Genomic DNA, 20182 nt, shown 5'->3' on the forward strand with positions numbered 1-20182 from the left:
AGTTGTATTTTGTTAATGTTTCTGTTTTAAGCTTTCTATTGCAGTATGTCTGTGGTAATTGTCTTATTTATGTAGTAGTATTCTTGTACTATAATATTACTGTCGTAGTATTCTTGTCTTGTATTATAATATTACTGCAGTAGAATTTTTATAGTATTTTTCCCTTTCAATTTGAAAGCAAAATAATATATAAGTTACCAGTTTTTAGGCACTAAATTTGATATTTGGTATTTCTGGAGTATTTTACTGGTATTTCAGCTGCAGATTTTTGTATTATATCTGCAGGTTTTTTTATTTGTAACATTACTATAGTTGCATTTCTGTCGTGAGCCTTCTGTTGCAAGATTTCGGCCGTAGTATTTTTATGGTATTTATGTTCAAAAACGTCTGTAGTAGTATTTTTGTATTATAGTATCACTGTAGTGGTATTTTTGTAGTATTTCTAAATAAGTATTTTTGAGGTACTGTATTTCCATAAAAGTACTTTTGCAGTATTTCTGTAGTATTTTGCAGTATTGTACTTTTTCTGTCGTGAGATTTGTATTGTATTATTTGTCATAATATTTACGTAGTATTTTTTTTTATTTTCAGAATAAAAGCTAAATAAGATTTAAGGTCCCCGGTTTTAAGCACTAAATATGATGATGATTCAGTTTTGTAATTTTTTTTTTATATTTCTGTAGTAGTCTTTTTTGCAGTGCACACACAAAGGGACACAATGGCGACAAGGTTGGAACCAAAAAATATTTTTTAATAGTAGAACTTTATTCATCATATTGCCATTATATTTTAACCATTTTTGTCTGGCGGGACTGAAGAAAAAGCTTCATAAGTGGCCCATGGGCCATAGTTTGCCTACCCGTGGTGTTATAAATAACGGCTCCATGACTATTTGACTGATTGTGAAGAATTCCAGCTATCCATTAAAAAAAAAATCCTACATATTGCTGTTGAACTCACCAAAATCCCCCTTTGTAAACCCAAAAGACTGACTTCCAATCTAAAGGTGACATACGGGTGCATGGCTCCCGTTGCGCGGGAAAATGTATTATGATACTTTATGTCCAACTTCTAAGAGCATTGGATTTCTTTTCAAGCTGGTTTTAAAAACGTTATGATTGCACAAAAAAGAATACAAACTACGGAGACTCAAAGTGACCAAACCACACTTTTTTTAATTTATTTTTTACTCAGCCTATCTGAAGAAAAAAATAAAGAAAATAGAAAAACAAAAAAGATAAAAGCTAGATAAAAGATAAAAACAAGGACAAAAGAAAATGGAAAATTAGTAGGAAAAAAATAATAATAAATTAAATAAAAAAGAAATCAAATATAAAAAAGCAAGAAAAAGAAAGAAGAAAAACCTCTTATTCGACCACAGTAAAAAACACTGCTTTAAAGGGATACTGTGCAATATTTGACCAGTAATTGTCGTTGAATTGTGTAGCACAAGGGTCTCCAAGGATGTGCAATTTATTCAAATAAATATGTATTTTTTGATGAATAAAGATTTATTTTTCACCACTAGGGGGCGCTAAATAATATTCACTGTCTCTTTTGGTAAAAAAATGGAAATTTCAACATATTTAAACATCAATTATGTCAAATGTGTAATTGTTGCAAAATATTTGTGCATCCCATTCCTGATTTGAACTTTTCCATAACTTTATCCCGGACCTGCTTGGTGTGTTATTTGGTCTTCATAATGCTGTCTGTCCCTGGCCACAAGAATCGACGGTTTTGATAGCAGGGCTCTCAGAACCATCGAGAACATCAGGTGGCCCCAACGAGTCTCCAATAAAGAGCTTAGAGCCCGCACGTGCCAGCCCCGAGCATCTTCCTTGGTCGCACAACGCCGCACCCGCTGGTTTGGCCATGTCCTTCGTCTACCACCAGACCATCCGACACGAGCCATTCTCCAGTTTGACCCAAAGGCAGCAGGCTGGAGACGACCACGAGGGAAACCCCGCACTCGATGGCTCGACGTCGTTGCGGGCGACCTCCAACAACACGGAGTTGCTGTAGAGGATGCAGAACAGCTGGCACAAGACCGCCAGCATTGGAAAAACCTGGTTCATCTGGTCGGCTCAACGCACAGTGACGGGACCCCCCGACCTTCGCTGGAGCAATAATCAATCAATCAATGCTGTCTGTTCTCCAGTGTCTCCTTTCACTGACCTCTAAGCCCATCACAGAGCATGTGCATTTAAACAGAGACTTTCTCACACACAGGTCCGGACTCTGCCGTTATTCATTTAGTTAGTCATTTAGGTCCACATTGGATCATTCAAAAGTCATCGGGGAACTTTTTGAGTTATTTGGCTAAGATGAGAACAGGGGGGAATTATTTTTGCAACACCTACTTTACAGTTTTTGTTATAGTTAATAAAATGTAAAATCATTTGGTAGCACTCCTCAATTGTGTCTCACATGTTGATTCTTAGGAACTACCCGGTATTTTCAATTTTAGGTTTGAAGTCTGAAATGTGGCAATATGACAAAAAGTTCTTGAAGGGGGAAATACTTTCGCTAGGCACTGTAATCAATTGATTTGAATTAGCAGTCAAAACATTTAAACATGATAATAAACAGACCTCCTCTAAGTATGTGCAATATTTCCTCCTCCTTTTGTAAATGCCGTCTGTACAGTCCGTCTTCATCTCATCCTTGAAAGTTCCGCAAAAAAATATTAAGGAAAGAAATTGAGTTGCATAAAAGGCATCCAAAAACAGCTGAAATTGAGTAAAGGGCGATGTTACCTTCGGAACACGTTTCCTTGGCATTGAGAGATTAAGATTATTATGATTTGGGGCGTCCACAGGTGGATTGTAATCTTCACTGTTTTCATCCAGTGGTCTGGAGCCTGCAGTACAACATGTGACTCAATTTAAGCTCTCAGACTTTCCAGTTCAAGCAGCCATAAACGTCAAATAATATCAGTGCAGAAATGCCCACAACTGACCAAGCTCTTTGAAAGTAGGAGTCAGTGAACTCTGGCAAGCATTTCTATGAGAGGACATTTGAGAAGTAAATCATTCTTGGTCTCGCATATAACGTCACACTCTCATACAGGCACAGTCATACCCATGCACAAACACTACTATACTCTCTCCCACACACTACTATACTCTCATCCACACTCTACTATGCTTTCACACACATATTACTATACTCTCACTACAATACTGTTACTCCTGTAGACTGAAGGATTTTATATTTTATACGATTAAATACAAGTTACATTTATCGAGTGCAAGGAAGATTTTCACTGAGTGAGCTTCAGGTCCAACGTTCCAAATGCGGAATGTTTTGGCTGGGGAATTTTGATAACAGGACTCTGACGGAGAAGGCCAGACGCACAAGGACAGTATTATAGTGGTATGTGTGTGCGTGTATAGTGTCTTTATAAGAGTATAGATTATATGCTGTTTGATGAATAAATCATACTCGCCCTCACATTTACCATCATATTCTCACACATGCACAACTATACCCTCATACAGACACCGTCATAGCCATGCACAAACCATAAAATGTTTTCTTATACACACTCATATACTCTCACACATACCATTATACGTTTGTGCAAACAATACTATACTCTCTCCTACCTATTACTATACTTTTATATACACACTGTTGTGCTTTCACACACACATATAACTAAACTCTCACGCACATACTACTATACCCCACACACGCACTATTATAGACTCTCTCACACACACACCTCTATATTCTCAGTCACATTGCTTTTACTACAGGTTTTTTTTCCACCTAGCGTAATGATCACCTCACCTCTCTGTGTTGTCTTACTATGGGTACTTTTGGTAACCATGACAATGCACACTGCTCCGTGAGCAAGCCTATCACTAAATGGGTATTTAAAGTGTCTTTCTGCTAGAGCTAAATAGCTTCCTGTTATAATCGTCCACGTATGAGATCGTGTGAGAGAGTACAGTAGTTTGTGTGAGAGAGTACAGCGAGTAAAGTAGTACTGTATGTGTGAGAGAGTATAGTAGTGTCTGTATGAGAATATAGTAGTATGTGAGAAAGTAATATGTGTGTAACAGCAAAGTAGTGCAAATATGAGAATATAGTAGTATGTGTTTGAAAAGCCTGGTAGTTTTGTGTATGAATGAGAGCAATATGTGTAAGAGTTTGGCAGTATGTGTGAGTATAGTGTGCATTAGAGTATAATCGTATGTATGATAGAGTATATTAGTGATAGTGCATGGGTATGACTTTCTCTGTATAATAGTGTGAAAGTAGGATGTCATGAGTGTGAGCATGTATGAATTCCTTCTTAAACGGCCTCTCATAGCTTCTCAAACATTTTACTTGAAATACACCAGCACCACGCCAGCATGCCCCTATCGTACAAATTTAAAAGAAATCGGTGGCTCTTCGGAGAGTGTCAACCCACAGCAGTTTACATCGCTGGTACAAAGGCACATTCCACACATCGCAGCATTCTTGACTGCTGAGAATTCATAACACACACAGGAAATCAACCGCAAAGGGAAAAAACTCTTTGTCCGGACTGATGCTAGAATTCCTTTTTGAAAGAATTGTTCAACATTATACACATCTGGACAAAAACACAGAAACACTGATTGAGAGAACTGTAACATGCCGTGAGATGTCTGATGTGCTACAGAAAGATGTCCAGTTTCTATCTGCAGTATGTTTTTGTTATTCGAGAGAAAAAAATGGTTTCAATTATTCAGTAAAAAAACACTAATAACAAATAATTTGCTAATTCAAGGTTTTAAAGAGTTTTTTTCATGGGCCAAATTCCAGCACGTTTCAAGGACTTCCAAAGCATTTTTCTCAGGTGCGGCTAAAAAAAAAAAAAAAATCCAGTGTGAATAATGTATTCCACAGAGCCACAAATATAACTGCGATTTACATATGCAATGTTTAGAGGGGTGCGTAGTTAGTGGCGTCCTTAAAAAGTTTAAAATTAAATATTTGTTCTATGAAATATGTGTTTAAAAATGCCCAACTGAGTTTAAAGAGCCTTTAGGGAGAAAAAAAATCTACCGCGCCAAACTGCTTTTATCTTAATTTTAGCCTCTGTGATCCGGCCACGGAGGGCATTACGAGGGAGAAAAGGAGGTGGGGGCATTTGTGGTTGTGGATGGGAGGGAGGAGAGTGATTTAACGCATGTGCTCCCAATTTTCTTTTTTTTTTCGGAAACTAAAGGCCTTTTTCAAATATAGTCTAAATGCCAGCCCAAAACCCCTTAAAAGATGAAAAGAGTCTATTCGAGCGCTTCTAAAAAATTCACATTCTTGCACACGCAACAAAAGGAGCTTGAAAGAGGCTACAATAATTAATTCAGCCAGAAGATGGCTGAAAAAAAAAACTCTTTGTCCGGACTGATGCTGGAATTTCTTTTTGAAAGAATTAGAACATTTGAAGATACAGACACCACCTTTAATTTTGCATGTGTATTATCCATGTTTTTTAAATTCTGAGTTAATTTGCAAATATATTTAATTTTGAGACAAATCTCTCCCCCTATAGGTGTTGGATGAAAATTACAGTAATGTGTAGCTTACATTTTTAGTTGCAGGAAGTTACATGACAATTTACCGCGAGGTAACACTACCTTAAATTTTTACATGGCCCATAATAAATGCCCATAATTGATGCGTAGTCCTTGCACTAATACACGTTTCATAGTACCCTGTTTAGGTGTAAAATGCAACGCTCAGGCACTTCCAGTAGGGGACAATGACATTTCATAGGACAATGCCGTACAGACTAAATGGTCTGCATTTATATAGCGCTTTTTAAGTCAATGAAGACCTCCCAAAGCGCTTTACTAATGCCAGCGGCCATTGATCATGAAATAAGAAATGCAATGGTAAAGAGAAGCTACCAGAGAGCAGTGTCTGTATCATTTTTAAGCAGAGTTGTTGAGAAACATGGCAACAAATTCAAGCACTTACAAGCATTTCACCAAAAAATCAAGCACTTTTTAATCCTTGCAAACACAACATTAAAATTAAAGCATTTTCAAGGATTTCAAGTACCTGACAAACTGTTTTTTTTTCTTTCAACACTTGGGGGCGCTAAATACTACAGAATGTCCGTTAAAAAAAATGTTTTTGGGGGGTGTGCATCGAAACTTTCTTTAATGAATGGCTGAAAAAAGTTTGGGAAAAACAAAGATGTAGAGCAGGGGTCGGGAACCTTTTTGACCCAAAGAGCCAAAACGTCAAAATATTTAGATTTTTTGTTTGACAAGCCACACCATCTATTTGAAGACAAAATTCAACAAAACCGCCAGTGCACAATTGTTACGGGGTAGAAATAGTAACTAAAGTGCAGAATAGCATACTTATACTTAGTACCTGCATCAGGTAAAGGTGTGCCTCGGAAGAATTCGTAGATCTTGGATAAGTAGTTAATGATTTTGATCTTCTCCAGTTCTAGGGAGCTGCTAAGTTCTTTCACAGATGCGAAGGGTCTGATCCCAAATTCTCGCTCCGCGATGTCAAAAGCCAGCTGGAAGTTTTCGTCCTGGTTTTCCTCATTTAATGTCTCGAAGTCTCTGAGGAACAAAAGAAGATAGTGAATTGTGTAGGAGGCGGATTATGTGCACGTCAGGGTATCTGCATGCTGCTACGGCTTGTACTCAAGTCAGCTAGCCCTGTGTTTTAGCATTTAGTGTGACTTGATTGAGTTATTAACTATTATGAAATAAGATGAGAAACAAGATGGGCCTGTCAAGAGACTTGCAAGCTTGGTGAAGAATGAAGTATAAAAAATATTTACATGAGAAATAATGGCTTGTAAATTTGAACATACATCAGAAGTGCTTTTCAAAATGTAGCAAAATTTGAGTACTAAGAAAAATACAAGTTATATAAAGAATGATACTTTCTTTAGTGTGTTTTGTATCAAAACATCACTCCAGGTTTGAGCCACAAAAATATATCAACTTAAAAAGCTCCAAACTGTGATGGATAGTGCAACAAAGTATGAGAAACTAAGCCACTTACACCAAAGTATGGGTGTGTGGATTGTTTCTAATATCAAAATTATTGATACTAAGCAAGCACTTGGATCGGATCGATATTATTGTCCTAGGACTGATACATCACCCCTCCACTAACTTCTTCAAAGCAGCACTTCTATATGAAGAAATAAAAGTGCAGCCCTTCCCTCTCGCAGCACCCCGAGCCACTCTCTAATTTAATGCCTGTTTGCGTGACTGACAGGCACACTTTTAGCACCTTCTGCATGCCAAGCAGAAGACAGGGCCAAACTTACATGCTCACCCATATCAGAAGCTAAATATGACAGAGGCAAGTAAAAAGCTCAGTGTGGTTTTGCCTCTTTTTTTTTAAAAATAAAACACAACGCCAGGTGGCATTTGTTTGGTACTGTGGTCCACTACAATGGCAAATTAACATAAACACATGAAAAAAAAATCACCCTACAGAGAGCAACAAGCTGCAACAAAAGTGTAAACATGTTCCTGTTTCTAAAAAATAAAAATAAAATACGTAAATCGGTTGTCACTATGGCAACAGAGCTAAAACGGCTTGCTTTTTACATTGCTGTTTTTTTAGTTTGAATCTCTTGTTTTTTGCTCTATAACCATTGTGGTAGTAAATGGTAAATGAGCTGCATATACTGCTTTTCAAGTCACTGAAGACACCCAAAGCGCGTTCCGATGTTTTTCATTCTCGCACGTACGCACGCACAATAGCCAGCGGCATCCTTGCAAAGCGCCTGGTAGAAGTATTTTATTTTTGATACCGTTAACGGTTTTTAGATTGTATTGTTTACACTTTACACTTCTCGCACTTTCCGACTTTATTGTCAAAATATTGTGCAACGGAAGCTATAATAATAATAATAATAATAATTTCCTTGTATTGTCATTCTGTGTAACAATGTACACAGAACGAAATGTCGATTGCATCTGACCCGATGCAGCCGCAGCCAAGAGAGGGCGCCGCCGACCACTTTTTAAGTCTTAGGAATGACTCGGCCGGGGCGCGAACCCGAACCTCCCAGTCTCAAAGCGGGCGCCTTACCATCTACTTAACATGTTGACATTTTATATTTGTATTTTTCTTACATTTCTGATTTTTAAACAATTGAAACACAAATATTTCTATTTGTTTATTTATACTGTTGAAGTTTGAGTTGTAGTTATTTAACAAAAAATGAAAATATTTTCGTGCCTCAAACCAACTCAAGGTGGAGAGGTTCAATTATTCATTGATCATGACATTTCCAGGCAAAAAGTATCGGTGTCGGATTCAAATCGATTGATATTACAATGTATTTACTAGGATCGGATCGATACTAAGATTCCCAGTATCGTCCACCCCAACAAAAAGACCCTGTTGGGGTGTTGGGATACATTCTTAAACTCAGAACTCAAGGTATTTCAGCAAGAAAGGGGTGGCCCTGAGCTTAACTTACACATACATCCATTAGGGGAAACTGAAAACCTATCATTTATATATTAAGTATTTACAACCAAATTTCCAAATTCAAAAGATATGGTTGCTCTTATTAGCAGAGCATTACACATGCACTGAAACATTTTGTTAGTCATTTTTGAGAGAAAAAAGGCACCAAACAACTTGATAAACGGTTGAATAGAAGCAGCTCGAGCACCTCAGCATCAAAAATAACAGATTGGAACCAAGCAAAACACACTTTTCCCCCCCTCCCTTGTTACTCCCTTTTCTGTACTATCTGCAAACCTACTTACTTTACAGAATCCCCCTGTGCTGACAGGCATGCATTAGGAGGGAAAGGAGGGAAGAATGCCAGCACGTCCCTTAAAAACTTGCAGGACCTCATGATATTGCACTGGCATGCAAGGAGGTGAAGGTAATAATTTGAGCAGGAGGGGATAGAGTTTGGTTTCGTAAATGCACTCATACTAAGAGCGGTACATTGCCCTGACAAATATAAAATACTTAACACACTTAGTAACGTGAGATCTTAGTTTGTAAAGTTGTAATGTGAAAAAAATCAACTGCTTTCTAACAGTTTACATACATCAGATGCGGTTTGAAGCTGTGGATCAGAGCACACAAGGCCAGGCCGCTACTCCAAGATGACGTCAGGTCGGTGATCCTCACATTCTTATAACCCTCAGTCTGCTTCTGACACCATGTTAGAAGCTTGGCCGGACGGATTTCAGAATCTAAACAAGAGACAAAAGCAAGCTAATTTTTACCAGCAAATCCAAGCGATGCCAGCCAAATATAGTCGCCACTCTCAGGTCAAAAGGTCAAAAACTCTCACACTCACTTTTTATAGAAATCCACACAGGAAACTTTTTGGTGGAACTTTTTTCACTTAAAAATTTAAATCAGGGAGTTAAAGCAGTTTGAGTAAAACATTTTTGCAGGGTTACTCCCATTTCATGGCTTCCTCTACAACCTAAAAGCATGTGTAAAAACTAATCATCACTGGTGTGCCATCAGTGCCTGCAAAACACCTGCTAGTCCAAATATATGTTAATAATGTGAAGTTAATTATGTAATGTCCATGAATACTCGTTTACCAATTCAAAATTGTCAGTCAGCTTCCTTTATTTTTCTTATCCCTAGTTCTTTCAGATGTGTGCTTTCATATTCAAGCATTAAACCAATCACATTTCAGCCATTAGTTGTTGTTAGGCTCAGAAATTTACCCGTAAGCCTTCACAAAAATCCTACGAGTGCAAGTACGAGTGCTGTTACATTAGTGTTTGAGAGAGGTGTTGGTTTAGACAATCATATACCGAGCTTGGTGGAAATTCGGTTCTGTGAAGGCATAAGGATACGTTTTGACCAACTATGATTGGCTGTGGGGCGGTAATCCACCAAACCACGCCAACAGCCGTCAAACTTCAAGAGACCGAAGTGCAGAGGTAAATGTATTGATGTGTTGATATAAAGCATTTTTGTCAACCTACTGATGCAGGCGAAGAAACTGAATTCGGTCGCAGATTAACTGTCAAAGCCATTTTCAAGACAGACTTTTCGAGACAACTTTGAAGCGAGCAGGCCTTTCGCAAGCGGGAAAAAGATTTGTCTGACACTTTCATTCTAGAAGATTCTAAGCCTGAGCCCAACCCTTAAAATGCCAATAATTACATTCCGGCTCTCACTCGCTGACTTTTTATTTTTATTATCCACCCGTCATTGTTCTTCTTTTTCTTTGTTTATACAGTCTTCTTTAACTTGAATTTGTTACGAAATGCAGGCTTTACAGGGTTTCCGCGCGGCACCGGGTTCTTTGCTCCCCTCCTGCCCCTGTCACACAGTCTGCTATGCTGGCTCCCTGAGTGGACCATGCCCGGCGCTGGCGGGCACCATAGGACCCAGTGAAAAAGGCCGGTGTCAGCCCAAATCCTCACAAATAAAAAAGGAAATTTGACTTCTGAGAGCTGGCTCATAGAGCCAGTTTGTTTAAAAAAAACACATAACTAACTCAGACTGGAGCTGCCCGCCACTGCAAACTACAGAGTATAACTTACCCTCACCAATCAAACTTGCTTTGTTATTTCAAAATTCAATTCTATAAGTAAGTAAGAATCAGGTGATAACCCACCTCGTCGGCAGATGTTCACAGGTCGACGGATGGAGGCGGCACGTTCCAGAGAACACGAACTTAGCTCTCCGTTCAAGTACAGATGATACACCTGAAATAAAAGCCATAACAATAAAAAATAAAGCAATTAGTTTCTCATGCGCAACACACAACTTCAATTTATCTTCTTTTGCACCTGATTCGGTTTAACACAGGTGGAGAGGAGTTTAGGGTATCGCGTCGCTGGGTCAATGGTGTACTGGTCAAAGTTCTTGGCGATGTTTTCGGGGGTTGTTTGCGGCAATAACCTGTAGATGCTTTCTCTAAATACACACAAAACCCAAGATGATAAAAATGAACACCCAGTTGCATTAAATAAACAATACCGGGCAGAGGCAACACGCAGGTCAGGGGCCGCATGCGGCTCTTTGGCGCTGCTGAGTGGCTCAATGAATCTTTTCCAAAAATATTTACGAATAAAAATAGCGTGAGGGAAATATAATTTTCTTTTAATGCAGTTTTTATAGGAGGTTAAACGTGACACAAACTCTTCACTGTTCACCAATACTGTAAAAACAAGTAAAATAAATACAGGGTTCCTAAAGCTTAAAGCAAGTTAAATTTAGGACTTTTAAAGACCTTTTTAATCCCTTTTGAAATCAAATTTAAGACAGATTTGACAACAACAACAAAACACAATTAAAACAATCAAAACAAAAACACGAATATTTATTGCGCACAATACTTCGTGCTGCACACAGATTACCTGGCACAGCTTCAAGCCATGTCAAAAAACATACATTGGGCAGCCACTTAACTCTTTAAATTTACACTTTCCCACGGTCCGAAGTAAAAAAAAGAAAAATTAATGAAAGTAAAGTGAACTTCTCCCACCGAAGTTGCTATGTGTTTAGTTGGGAAACCTGTGGCTATGTTCACACTGCAGGGCTTAATGCTCCATTCTGATTTTTTGGGATGAAATCCGATGTTTTTGTGTTTACATTTCCAACAAAATGTGACTTCTATTTGATTTGATCTACCTGAATGAACGTACCTAACAGGTCCGCATGCGCAGAAGGACAAGTTACTTCACGTGCAATGGAATCTAGTTTGCAGAAGCACACATGGATGTTATGAGCGGAGCGTTGACCCGCCATCCCACCAGATCAAATCAAATCTTATTTACATGTTTACATTTTTAAATACTACTACTAAAATTGGATTTAAGACATTTGAATGCCAATTAAGGCCTTATTTTTGGAATAATGAATGTCATGTCTTTCAAGGATACACGGGAACCCTGAAATATTACATTCTAACTTGGGGTGTAATAATGAGACAAGAGGGAAGATCAATTGTTATGAGTTGAAAGTTGGGAAGTGATGGGTTTGACTGCTGCTCTCTCACTGGTATTGGGTTATAAAAACACAAAGAACAGGCTGTCGCCTTGTACGCAGCAAATTCATATATTCTGACGTGAACCTTTGGCTCTCAGGCTTGAACTCCTGCTTGGAGAACTTAAGTTTCAATGCAAAATCCCAGCACATTTCTCCTCTAGTTGCTTTCCACTTTATCTGCTGTCCCGTGTTAGAAGAGCTCTGCCTTTTGAAGGGTTAGCGGCACAGAGCAGGCAGGTGGCCGTTTTAAACAAACCGGTGAGCGTGAGATTGGATAAAACACTTTGGGGTCCATGGCCTAGCAATGGAACATACTGGAATATTGTAATAAAGCTAAACTTGAGGCGGTATCCTACAACAGAGTAGTCACTGTCATTCTCCACAGGATGCGCTGCATCCAAAGTCATCATTTTGATAGTAGGCCAATATATATATATATATATATATATATATATATATATATATATATATAGCATGTGTTGCAATCTTTTTAAAGATTGAATAAGGCTTTCAATGTTTTTCAGCTCCTGAAAAAAATTTTTGGGGGGTTGTCCAATATGGGGCTTTTGCCATTTTAGGTTGCCGACCCCTGCACAAGACTGTGGGTTAGTGTGCGTTGTGTATCGAACTCATACCTCTCTGCCAGCAACTCGTAAACTGGTCGACCTTGAGCCCAACCCTTTACCATCCAAGCTAAATCAAAGGCTGCCAAGAATCCCCTAGCGCAACCTGTCCCCATGGGCCAGAAAGGCTGAAAACACAACACAGACACAAACAGAAATGAGTCAGATGTAAGTCGTGAGATCCACCTGTAAATCTTTGTTGGCCCAAACTGAAAACCAATCCATCACACTGCAAAAATAACAATTGTAGATATAAAGGAAAAAAAGTACTTAAGATGAGCAGATTCTGACCCCCAAAAATGTGGATTTATCGCCAGAGCAATACCGTAAATTCCGGACTATAAGCCGCTACTTTTTCCCCAAACTTTCAACCCTGCGGCTTATTCAGTGATGCGGCCAATTCAGCGGCGCTCGAGTACAAAAGGTAAGATTTAGACCGGTGGAATATATGCACCGAGGAAGACTGCAACTTCACTAAAAGTGGCCGCATGCGAAAGGCAACTTTTTCGCAAGTCTGCCAGTGGATCCTGACAGCGTGGGGCAGCATAAAAAAATCCACCATAACCAACGGGTTCCGAAAAGCCGGTCTGCTGCGTGCCGGAGAGGAGGGCACAGAATCAGGAGTGGATGAAAGTTCCAGCGACAATGAGAGTGCAAGTCCGGCTGCGGGAGCGTGGGACGACGTCTATATTGCACAGTTTCTTTCCGACACTGAGGAAGACGACTTTGATGGCTTCAGTTCTAAGGAGGAAGATGAGGACGGTTTACCGTGACTTTTACAAGTACGGTATATTTTTTTAACAGACCCGTTTACTGTGTTGCCAGCGTGTTGCTACCATTAACTGCCCTGTCAGGCACCATTTGGGATGAAAGTTATATTATTATCATTAAAGCTTGGAAAACTCTCTGGGTGTATCGTCTTTCTTTCTAAATATGTGTAACCAAGTATAATATGTATTTGCAACTGTATATTTTTGTAATGTATTTATTTGTATTTATTTTGGACACTTATTCTGATATGTCTTGCACGGGCCAATTAAAAAGAAGGGGCGTAACAAACGCGGGGTGACGGGAAGTGGGGACCGGTAAAGGTGAGTGTTTGTGGACACGGCGGACAATAGTGGATATATATTTTTCCCACCCTTACCTTTGGAAATATACACTTTTTTCCTTGGATTACTTTCAACGGGACCCGGACTCTGCAGATCTGCATCAAATCTTAAGTACCAGTATCATTTTCCTTTAATTTTGCCGGCTGTGATTTTTGGACTGTGTACTTTAATGAAGGACGGCTGTGTTTTTTGGACTGTATCGGGTATGTTCCTTAGCTTGGCCAGGCTTTAGGGCTAGCTTGGCCTTTTGGCCGTACCTCTTGCCATGATCTTTGATTTTTGCATTTCGGAGATGGAATAAGAGCTTGCTCTGTCCACTCCACACATTGGCCCGGTATTGCGGTACCTCCGGGAACGGTGCATTCGCAATGATCGCAGCAAGGCTTTAGGGCTAGGACCTTAGCTTGACCTTTTGGCTGAGAGTAAGTGTCCCGGCTCCTAGGCTTTGTAGCGTATTATGAACTGACCATTATGAACTGACCGATAACGGATAATGGATAACGAATAACGAAGATAGAACAATAACCCTTAAAAACCCCCACATTTAGTTTCAATCGCAGGACTTACAGTCCGGTCTGGGTTAATTTTGTGTTTGTGATACATTCTTTTAATGTGGGCGCATGCGGCTTATATACAGGTGCGGCTAGTGTAAGTACAAAATCCGTTTTCCTCTGAAAATGTGGTGGGTGCGGCTTATAATCAGGTGCGCTCTATAGCCCGGAATTTACGGTAATTCAACTTGGTAAGATTAAAAGGTCAGAACTAAACTTGTTTTTGGGACATGCAAACAAGTAAAAGAAACAAGCTTACATTTACTATTGCTATGGATGGTCAAAACCCGCAAAGTAAAACAATTGTATTTATTCATTAGACATTTGTAACAATATAGAAGACTGTAACAAAACAACAACTATAGATCTAAAAATAATCATCAGATGAATGAATAAATGGTCTTTATTGTCATTATACAATCGTGCAACCAAATTGGAGGGCTTCTCCTTTCAGTGTAAGAAAGCAATGCAAAGAGCGGCCAGATAGCTGCAACCTAGCATCAGGGTTCATTGGAATGAGCTAGGTCTCCGTCATAATTAAAATACAAACATCACTAAATGTAGCGGTTTCCCATGAGTTGTAGCTTCAGGTCATTCCATTTTATGGGTAATGGATCTGGTGTTGGTATGATACAGGCCTCGCAGAGATTGCTTGTTACATAGCCTAGCCGTAGCAGTTGGATGGATATGCAGCACCGCAACCGCTTCTTCTCTTGACAACACCTCAGTCTCTAACCGGACCTGATAACATAACACGTAGCACCTGCTGGTGATCAACATTCCTTTGCACTCTTCTGACTTTCCTCAGCGTCCGATTTAATTGATTAATTTATTTTCAATCGAACAAGCTGCTAAGATACCAGCTCTAGCCGTGCATCACAATGTGATCTAGTTTGAGGATACCAGGGCTACACGGTTAACCAGAATCTACTAAATATTGCGATATGAGGTAGTGAGATTGTGTAATTGCAATACACTAAGGTTTCTTTCAAGGGTTTATAGTTATAGAAGGATGGAGTGTTTGGCCCTTTGTGATAATTACTAACAAAAAGTATATCTCTGCTTGAAAAAGGTTTGAGACCACTGCTGCATACATTTTTCCAGTGCGAGTGTCTCAATACTTCTGTCTTCATAATGTGACTTCCCCTCCCTTCTCCTCACCTCCAACAGGCTGTCACCAACTAGCGCAACCAGCAGCTGATGTCCGAACCTCTCCCTGACCAGAGCGGCGTTCTCGGAGGCGTGCATATTGGTGAAATCGAACATGGCTACGTCGGGCTGCCCGCAATGGTTCATGGCAAAGTCCAGCGTGGGGAGCTGGTAGTTGGTGCCAAAGTCGGCAGCCTCACGGGCGTAACACAGGAGAGCTTCCTGATTGACGTTATCGCTGCTCAGCAGCCTGTGTGTTTCCATGTAATCCTGTCACACAACATACAGGACAACATCAGCCTGAATATCACTTGTGAACAAAAGCAATGGGTGATGATAATGTTTGCATTTTGGATAAAAGTATATAAATGTTGGTGTGGCTGTCTGTTTCTTTGTGTCCGTTCACCCATAAAAGGGGGGAGGAGTTTGGATATGATCACCATTTTTCACAGGCAACCACAGGTTACAATCGATGTGAAAATGCCAGAAACGGACTCAGCGTTTTTTCTTAGAAAGACATTTTTCCAGGCCAAAACAACATTAAATATCAACACTATCTTTTACAATTAGTCAGGTAGGTTACACCCCAAATGTAAAAACTGCAAAAAAGCTTCCCCTGCATTTTTTGTTTTGCTGACTACAGCTTTCCCAGAAAGACATTATACTGTCTTAGGCGAGAACAAGTTTTGCAAGGATTACAATCAAGTAGGTCACGCTCGATGTGAAAATGCCAAAAAAAAAAAAACCCTGCTCAACCGAATCACGACAGGAATCCAAATTTGGCACTATGCTATTTTAATTTGCACTATTCTGCTTTCTCAAGTTGATTCAGGTCAAGAGTATCAACTTTTAGTCCTACTCGTCTTAATCTATGGTTATACACACATACACACACACATATATACACACACACATATATTATTTTTATATATATATATATATATATATATATATATATATACATATATAGTTGGTTATCGCGGTTAATGGGAACCAAAACCACCCATGATAAGTGAAAATCCGCGAAGTAGCGGCGCACCTTAAAAAAATAAAATATATATATATATATATATATATATATATATATATATATTCTTTTTTTTAATTTAATTTTATTATTATTATTTTTTAGGCCCGGTTAATGGGGACCAAAACCACCCGCGAAAAGTGAAAATCTGCGAAGTAGCGACGCCCCTTCAAAAATGCTTAAAAAAAAAAATTATAAATAAATAAAAATGTTTTTTTTTTAATTATTTTATTCTATTATTATTATTTTTTAGACCTGCGAAGCTCTGAACCCGCAAACATGGAACCACGAAGTAGCGACGCCCCTTCAAAAATGCTTAAGAAAAAAAAAAATATATATATATATATATATATACATATATATATATTTTATTTTATTTTATTTTATTTTTTTAGGCCCGCGAAGCTCTGAATCCACGAACGTCGAAGCGCGAAGTAGCGAGGTCCCACTGTATGTGCCAAAATCCAAGATTTTAGATTATATTCAATAAAAAACGCTTATCGGACTTATGTAAGATATGAATATCAGATCGTGACCGCCCTAATTTGAACTTGCATCCATTCCTGATTGGAATAAACTGTGTTACTGCACCAGAGTGTAATGTGACTCACATTAATGACAACTCCTTTATCCAGCAGACTCTGTTTCTTTGCAGTCATGACAAAGTAGTGTGTGTTGTCCTTGTAATATACAATGTTTTCCAAGTCGATGCCTGCAAAAAGGCAAAAGTCACAGGCTTATGTAAAACTATCCTTTTTGAAGCAGAAGAAAAGTGTCCCCGGACAGATCACAGATCTCCACCCCCGCACCTGTTTCTTCTTTGAGGTCAAGAAAGAACTTCTGATTGAAGATGAAAGCCACGCCGCTGATTTCCTCCACTTTGGCTTCTGCCGTCGTGTTCCTGTTGATGAAGTTGGCAGTGATGGCGATCGCCAGTTTGCCGCGGAAATCTTTTCTCTTGAAACCTTGCAGCGCATCAAATGACATGATCAGTAGAGTAAAGAATGGGGGGGAGGTGCCCTTGTGTGAGTAGGAAAAGTAGATTTAAAAGTTAAACACAAGGTGGTTACGTCAAGATCACTTGCACCTCATAAACCTTACAAAACACCAACAGTATCTGTAGGCAGCACAAAGCCTAAACTATATCAGTAACTAAATTTGTGCACTAATGCAAATACAAAGATCCCGACCCACTTTAAAAACAATTATTGCAAAGGCAGACATTTGCTATTGTTTAAAGAGAAAATGCATGGAGTTGTGCTTCAATGTGAAATATCATGAGAACTGCAGTACAAATATTCACATTTATTTTCATCCTGTAATTTCTACAGCCATTCATAAACTAAAGCACATGTATAAAAATCTGGCCTCAATGGCCAGAGCTGCATGTTATAGAACATCTGTCAAAGTCCGGGGGCAACTTGCAGGGTTCAATACCTTTTGCACAGTCAAATTCGAGCACCTTTTAAGATATTTCTTAAGCCAATTTCTCCAGTACCAGTAAAAGATAAAAATTGGATTTCAACCATGAACAGTATTTTGCAGAGCCAAAATATATCTGCGATTCACAAATGGGATTTATTCATCTTGCATGTGCATTTGTCAAGACGTAACTTTTAGATCATGAGTAAATCACGAGTATGCAGTATTTGTTTTTGACACAAATTTCTCCCCATTTAGGTGTTTGGTAATATGTAACATACATTTTCAGTTACAGGAAATTATTTCCATTACAATGCACCAGTGGGAAACGGTTCCCTACATTTTCTTGCATGGCCCATAATGGATAAATAATATGTAAACCTCACACTAATACATATTTAACAGTGCCCTGTATAGGTGTAGCACCTGTCCTCTTGGGTGCAACCCCTAAGGGGTGATGACAAATCATAGGACAATGCTGTACAAACTAATGCCTGTTGGAGTTAATCACGATATAATAAGAAAGGCAATAGCAATGTGAAGCCACCAGAGAGCACTATCGGCGTTATTTTTAAGCAGACTTGTGAAGAAACATGGCAAAATTTGATTACTTTTCAATCCTTGAAACACATGAAATTCAAGCATTCGCAAGCATTTCAAGCACCTGTTCAAACCCTGATTTGAACAGTCTTGATTAAAGACAAAACAATCGTTTTAAGAAAGCATAATCATAATAAAAAGGAGGATTTATTATGGTATTTTTCGCTGCTTTGACACATTTAGCATACGCCATCCTCCCCAAAACAGACCTGATTCAAACTGACTCATTTCCCCTGAGTTGCTTCATAATGAAAGAATGAGCCAAACGTCTTGTTTTTTTGACCTTTTAAGGAAAACGCCACATATGTGTATTGCGTGTTGGGTTGACCACAGCAGGCAGCAAGTTTGACAAAGTGACGCAAAGTCATGGAGTGGCTCCAGTTCGCATCAGCTGTTCTGCTCAAGCAGGCCTATTTTTATTTAGTTGGATTCTTTGAGCTTTGAAGATGTGACTGATGCAACCTCACATAGGGACAACTGGAACGCTTGTATTTTGTATCGCAGGATATCTTGCTTGGTACCAAATTTCTTTTTTTTTTAATGCAATTTTATGTCGTAATGGTTAAATGACTATTCCTTCTCAGTCTCGTTGCAAGAAAGACAAAATAATTTGTCTTTTCTTTATAAACAAAACATTTTTTATCACTGTACTTTGATATGTGAAACTTTGCAGAAGGAGGGCAGTAGAATTGTTATGACTCTGTAAACCTGGGCAGAATATAACGACTAAAGTGATCCCTCATTTTTTGGGGGGTTGCGTTCCAAAAAGCATGCTGCGATAGTCAAAACCCCTGAACCCAATTTACAGACTCAAGTACGTAAAAGTAATGTATTTCATAAATAATGATTTTCTCAAATAAATTATATACTGTCAAACTTTAATTTTAAGAATAATCTTGCTGGTCTATTTCACAACTGTATGGAATAAGGACACAATCCACTTTACATGATATTTTGCCACCATCATGTGGATGTTATGGAAAACTTCATTTTCCTTTCAGTTCTGCCCTACAGAAACCATATATTTTTCCATTATGAAACATTTTTGAAAAAGTGCCAAGGAGTCATTAGGGAGGGCCAAAGGCCTGAATGACGCAAAGGCAGACAATCAGAAAAAGGGGCTGGGTAACCTTTTAGCTAATCAGAATATTGAACAGTACGATGCAACCGCTATAAAGAAAACGTGATACAATATGTGGATGACTACATGTACAATTTGTGCTAAGATATTTATATTTAATTTAAATTTATATTACTGATGTCACGTTTACTTATAACTGCTTAAACTTGCAATTGACCATTTTGTGTCTTTTGACAGTAAACAACTACAAGTACTACATACATGAAGCCTACTTCTACTTAGTTTAAAAATAATCGGACACGATCAGTACTAATATTAGTGCTACTATTACCAATAGTCACGATCAATTTAAAGTGGAATACATCTCAAGGTTTGTACAACTTTTTTATGGCCAAATTCAAGCATTTCTTAAGAACAGTGAAAAACAATTTTCCAATTCCTCCAGTACCTTTTAAAGAAGAAATCCGGTGTGAATCACAAAATATATATGTGATTTACATATGCGATTTTTAATCTTGCATGTGCATTCATCGAAACATAATTTTTAGGTCTTGAGTAAATCGTAAATATTTTTGTATTTGAGGCAAATATTTCCGCACAGAATAGTTGGGTAAAAATGACAGTGATATGTAGCTTACGTTTTCAGTTACAGGAAG

At 38.6% G+C, this 20182-nt stretch overlaps 1 protein-coding gene and 1 pseudogene across 2 annotated transcripts in view; one reads left to right on the plus strand and one right to left on the minus strand.

Annotated features, from left to right (window-relative positions):
* Nucleotides 1–20182, minus strand: part of mical2a (microtubule associated monooxygenase, calponin and LIM domain containing 2a) — a 76125-nt gene that overhangs the window by 21302 nt on the left and 34641 nt on the right. For both annotated transcript variants that reach the window (XM_088334447.1, XM_088334446.1), the window contains 10 exons: nt 17233–17388; nt 17035–17135; nt 15409–15666; nt 12597–12712; nt 10761–10887; nt 10586–10676; nt 9044–9191; nt 6367–6566; nt 2760–2863; nt 2595–2666 (listed from right to left, as the gene is read on the minus strand). In XM_088334447.1, the coding sequence (XP_088190573.1) occupies nt 2595–2666; nt 2760–2863; nt 6367–6566; nt 9044–9191; nt 10586–10676; nt 10761–10887; nt 12597–12712; nt 15409–15666; nt 17035–17135; nt 17233–17388 (1373 nt within the window). The remainder of the gene's footprint in view (nt 1–2594; nt 2667–2759; nt 2864–6366; nt 6567–9043; nt 9192–10585; nt 10677–10760; nt 10888–12596; nt 12713–15408; nt 15667–17034; nt 17136–17232; nt 17389–20182) is intronic.
* On the plus strand, nt 13931–14064 carry LOC148367484 (U2 spliceosomal RNA; annotated as a pseudogene).

The sequence above is a fragment of the Urocampus carinirostris genome, chromosome 4 (assembly GCF_059441175.1).
Source record: "Urocampus carinirostris isolate Australia breed hairy pipefish chromosome 4, RoL_Ucar_1.0, whole genome shotgun sequence".
NCBI classification, from domain to species: Eukaryota; Metazoa; Chordata; class Actinopteri; order Syngnathiformes; family Syngnathidae; genus Urocampus; species Urocampus carinirostris.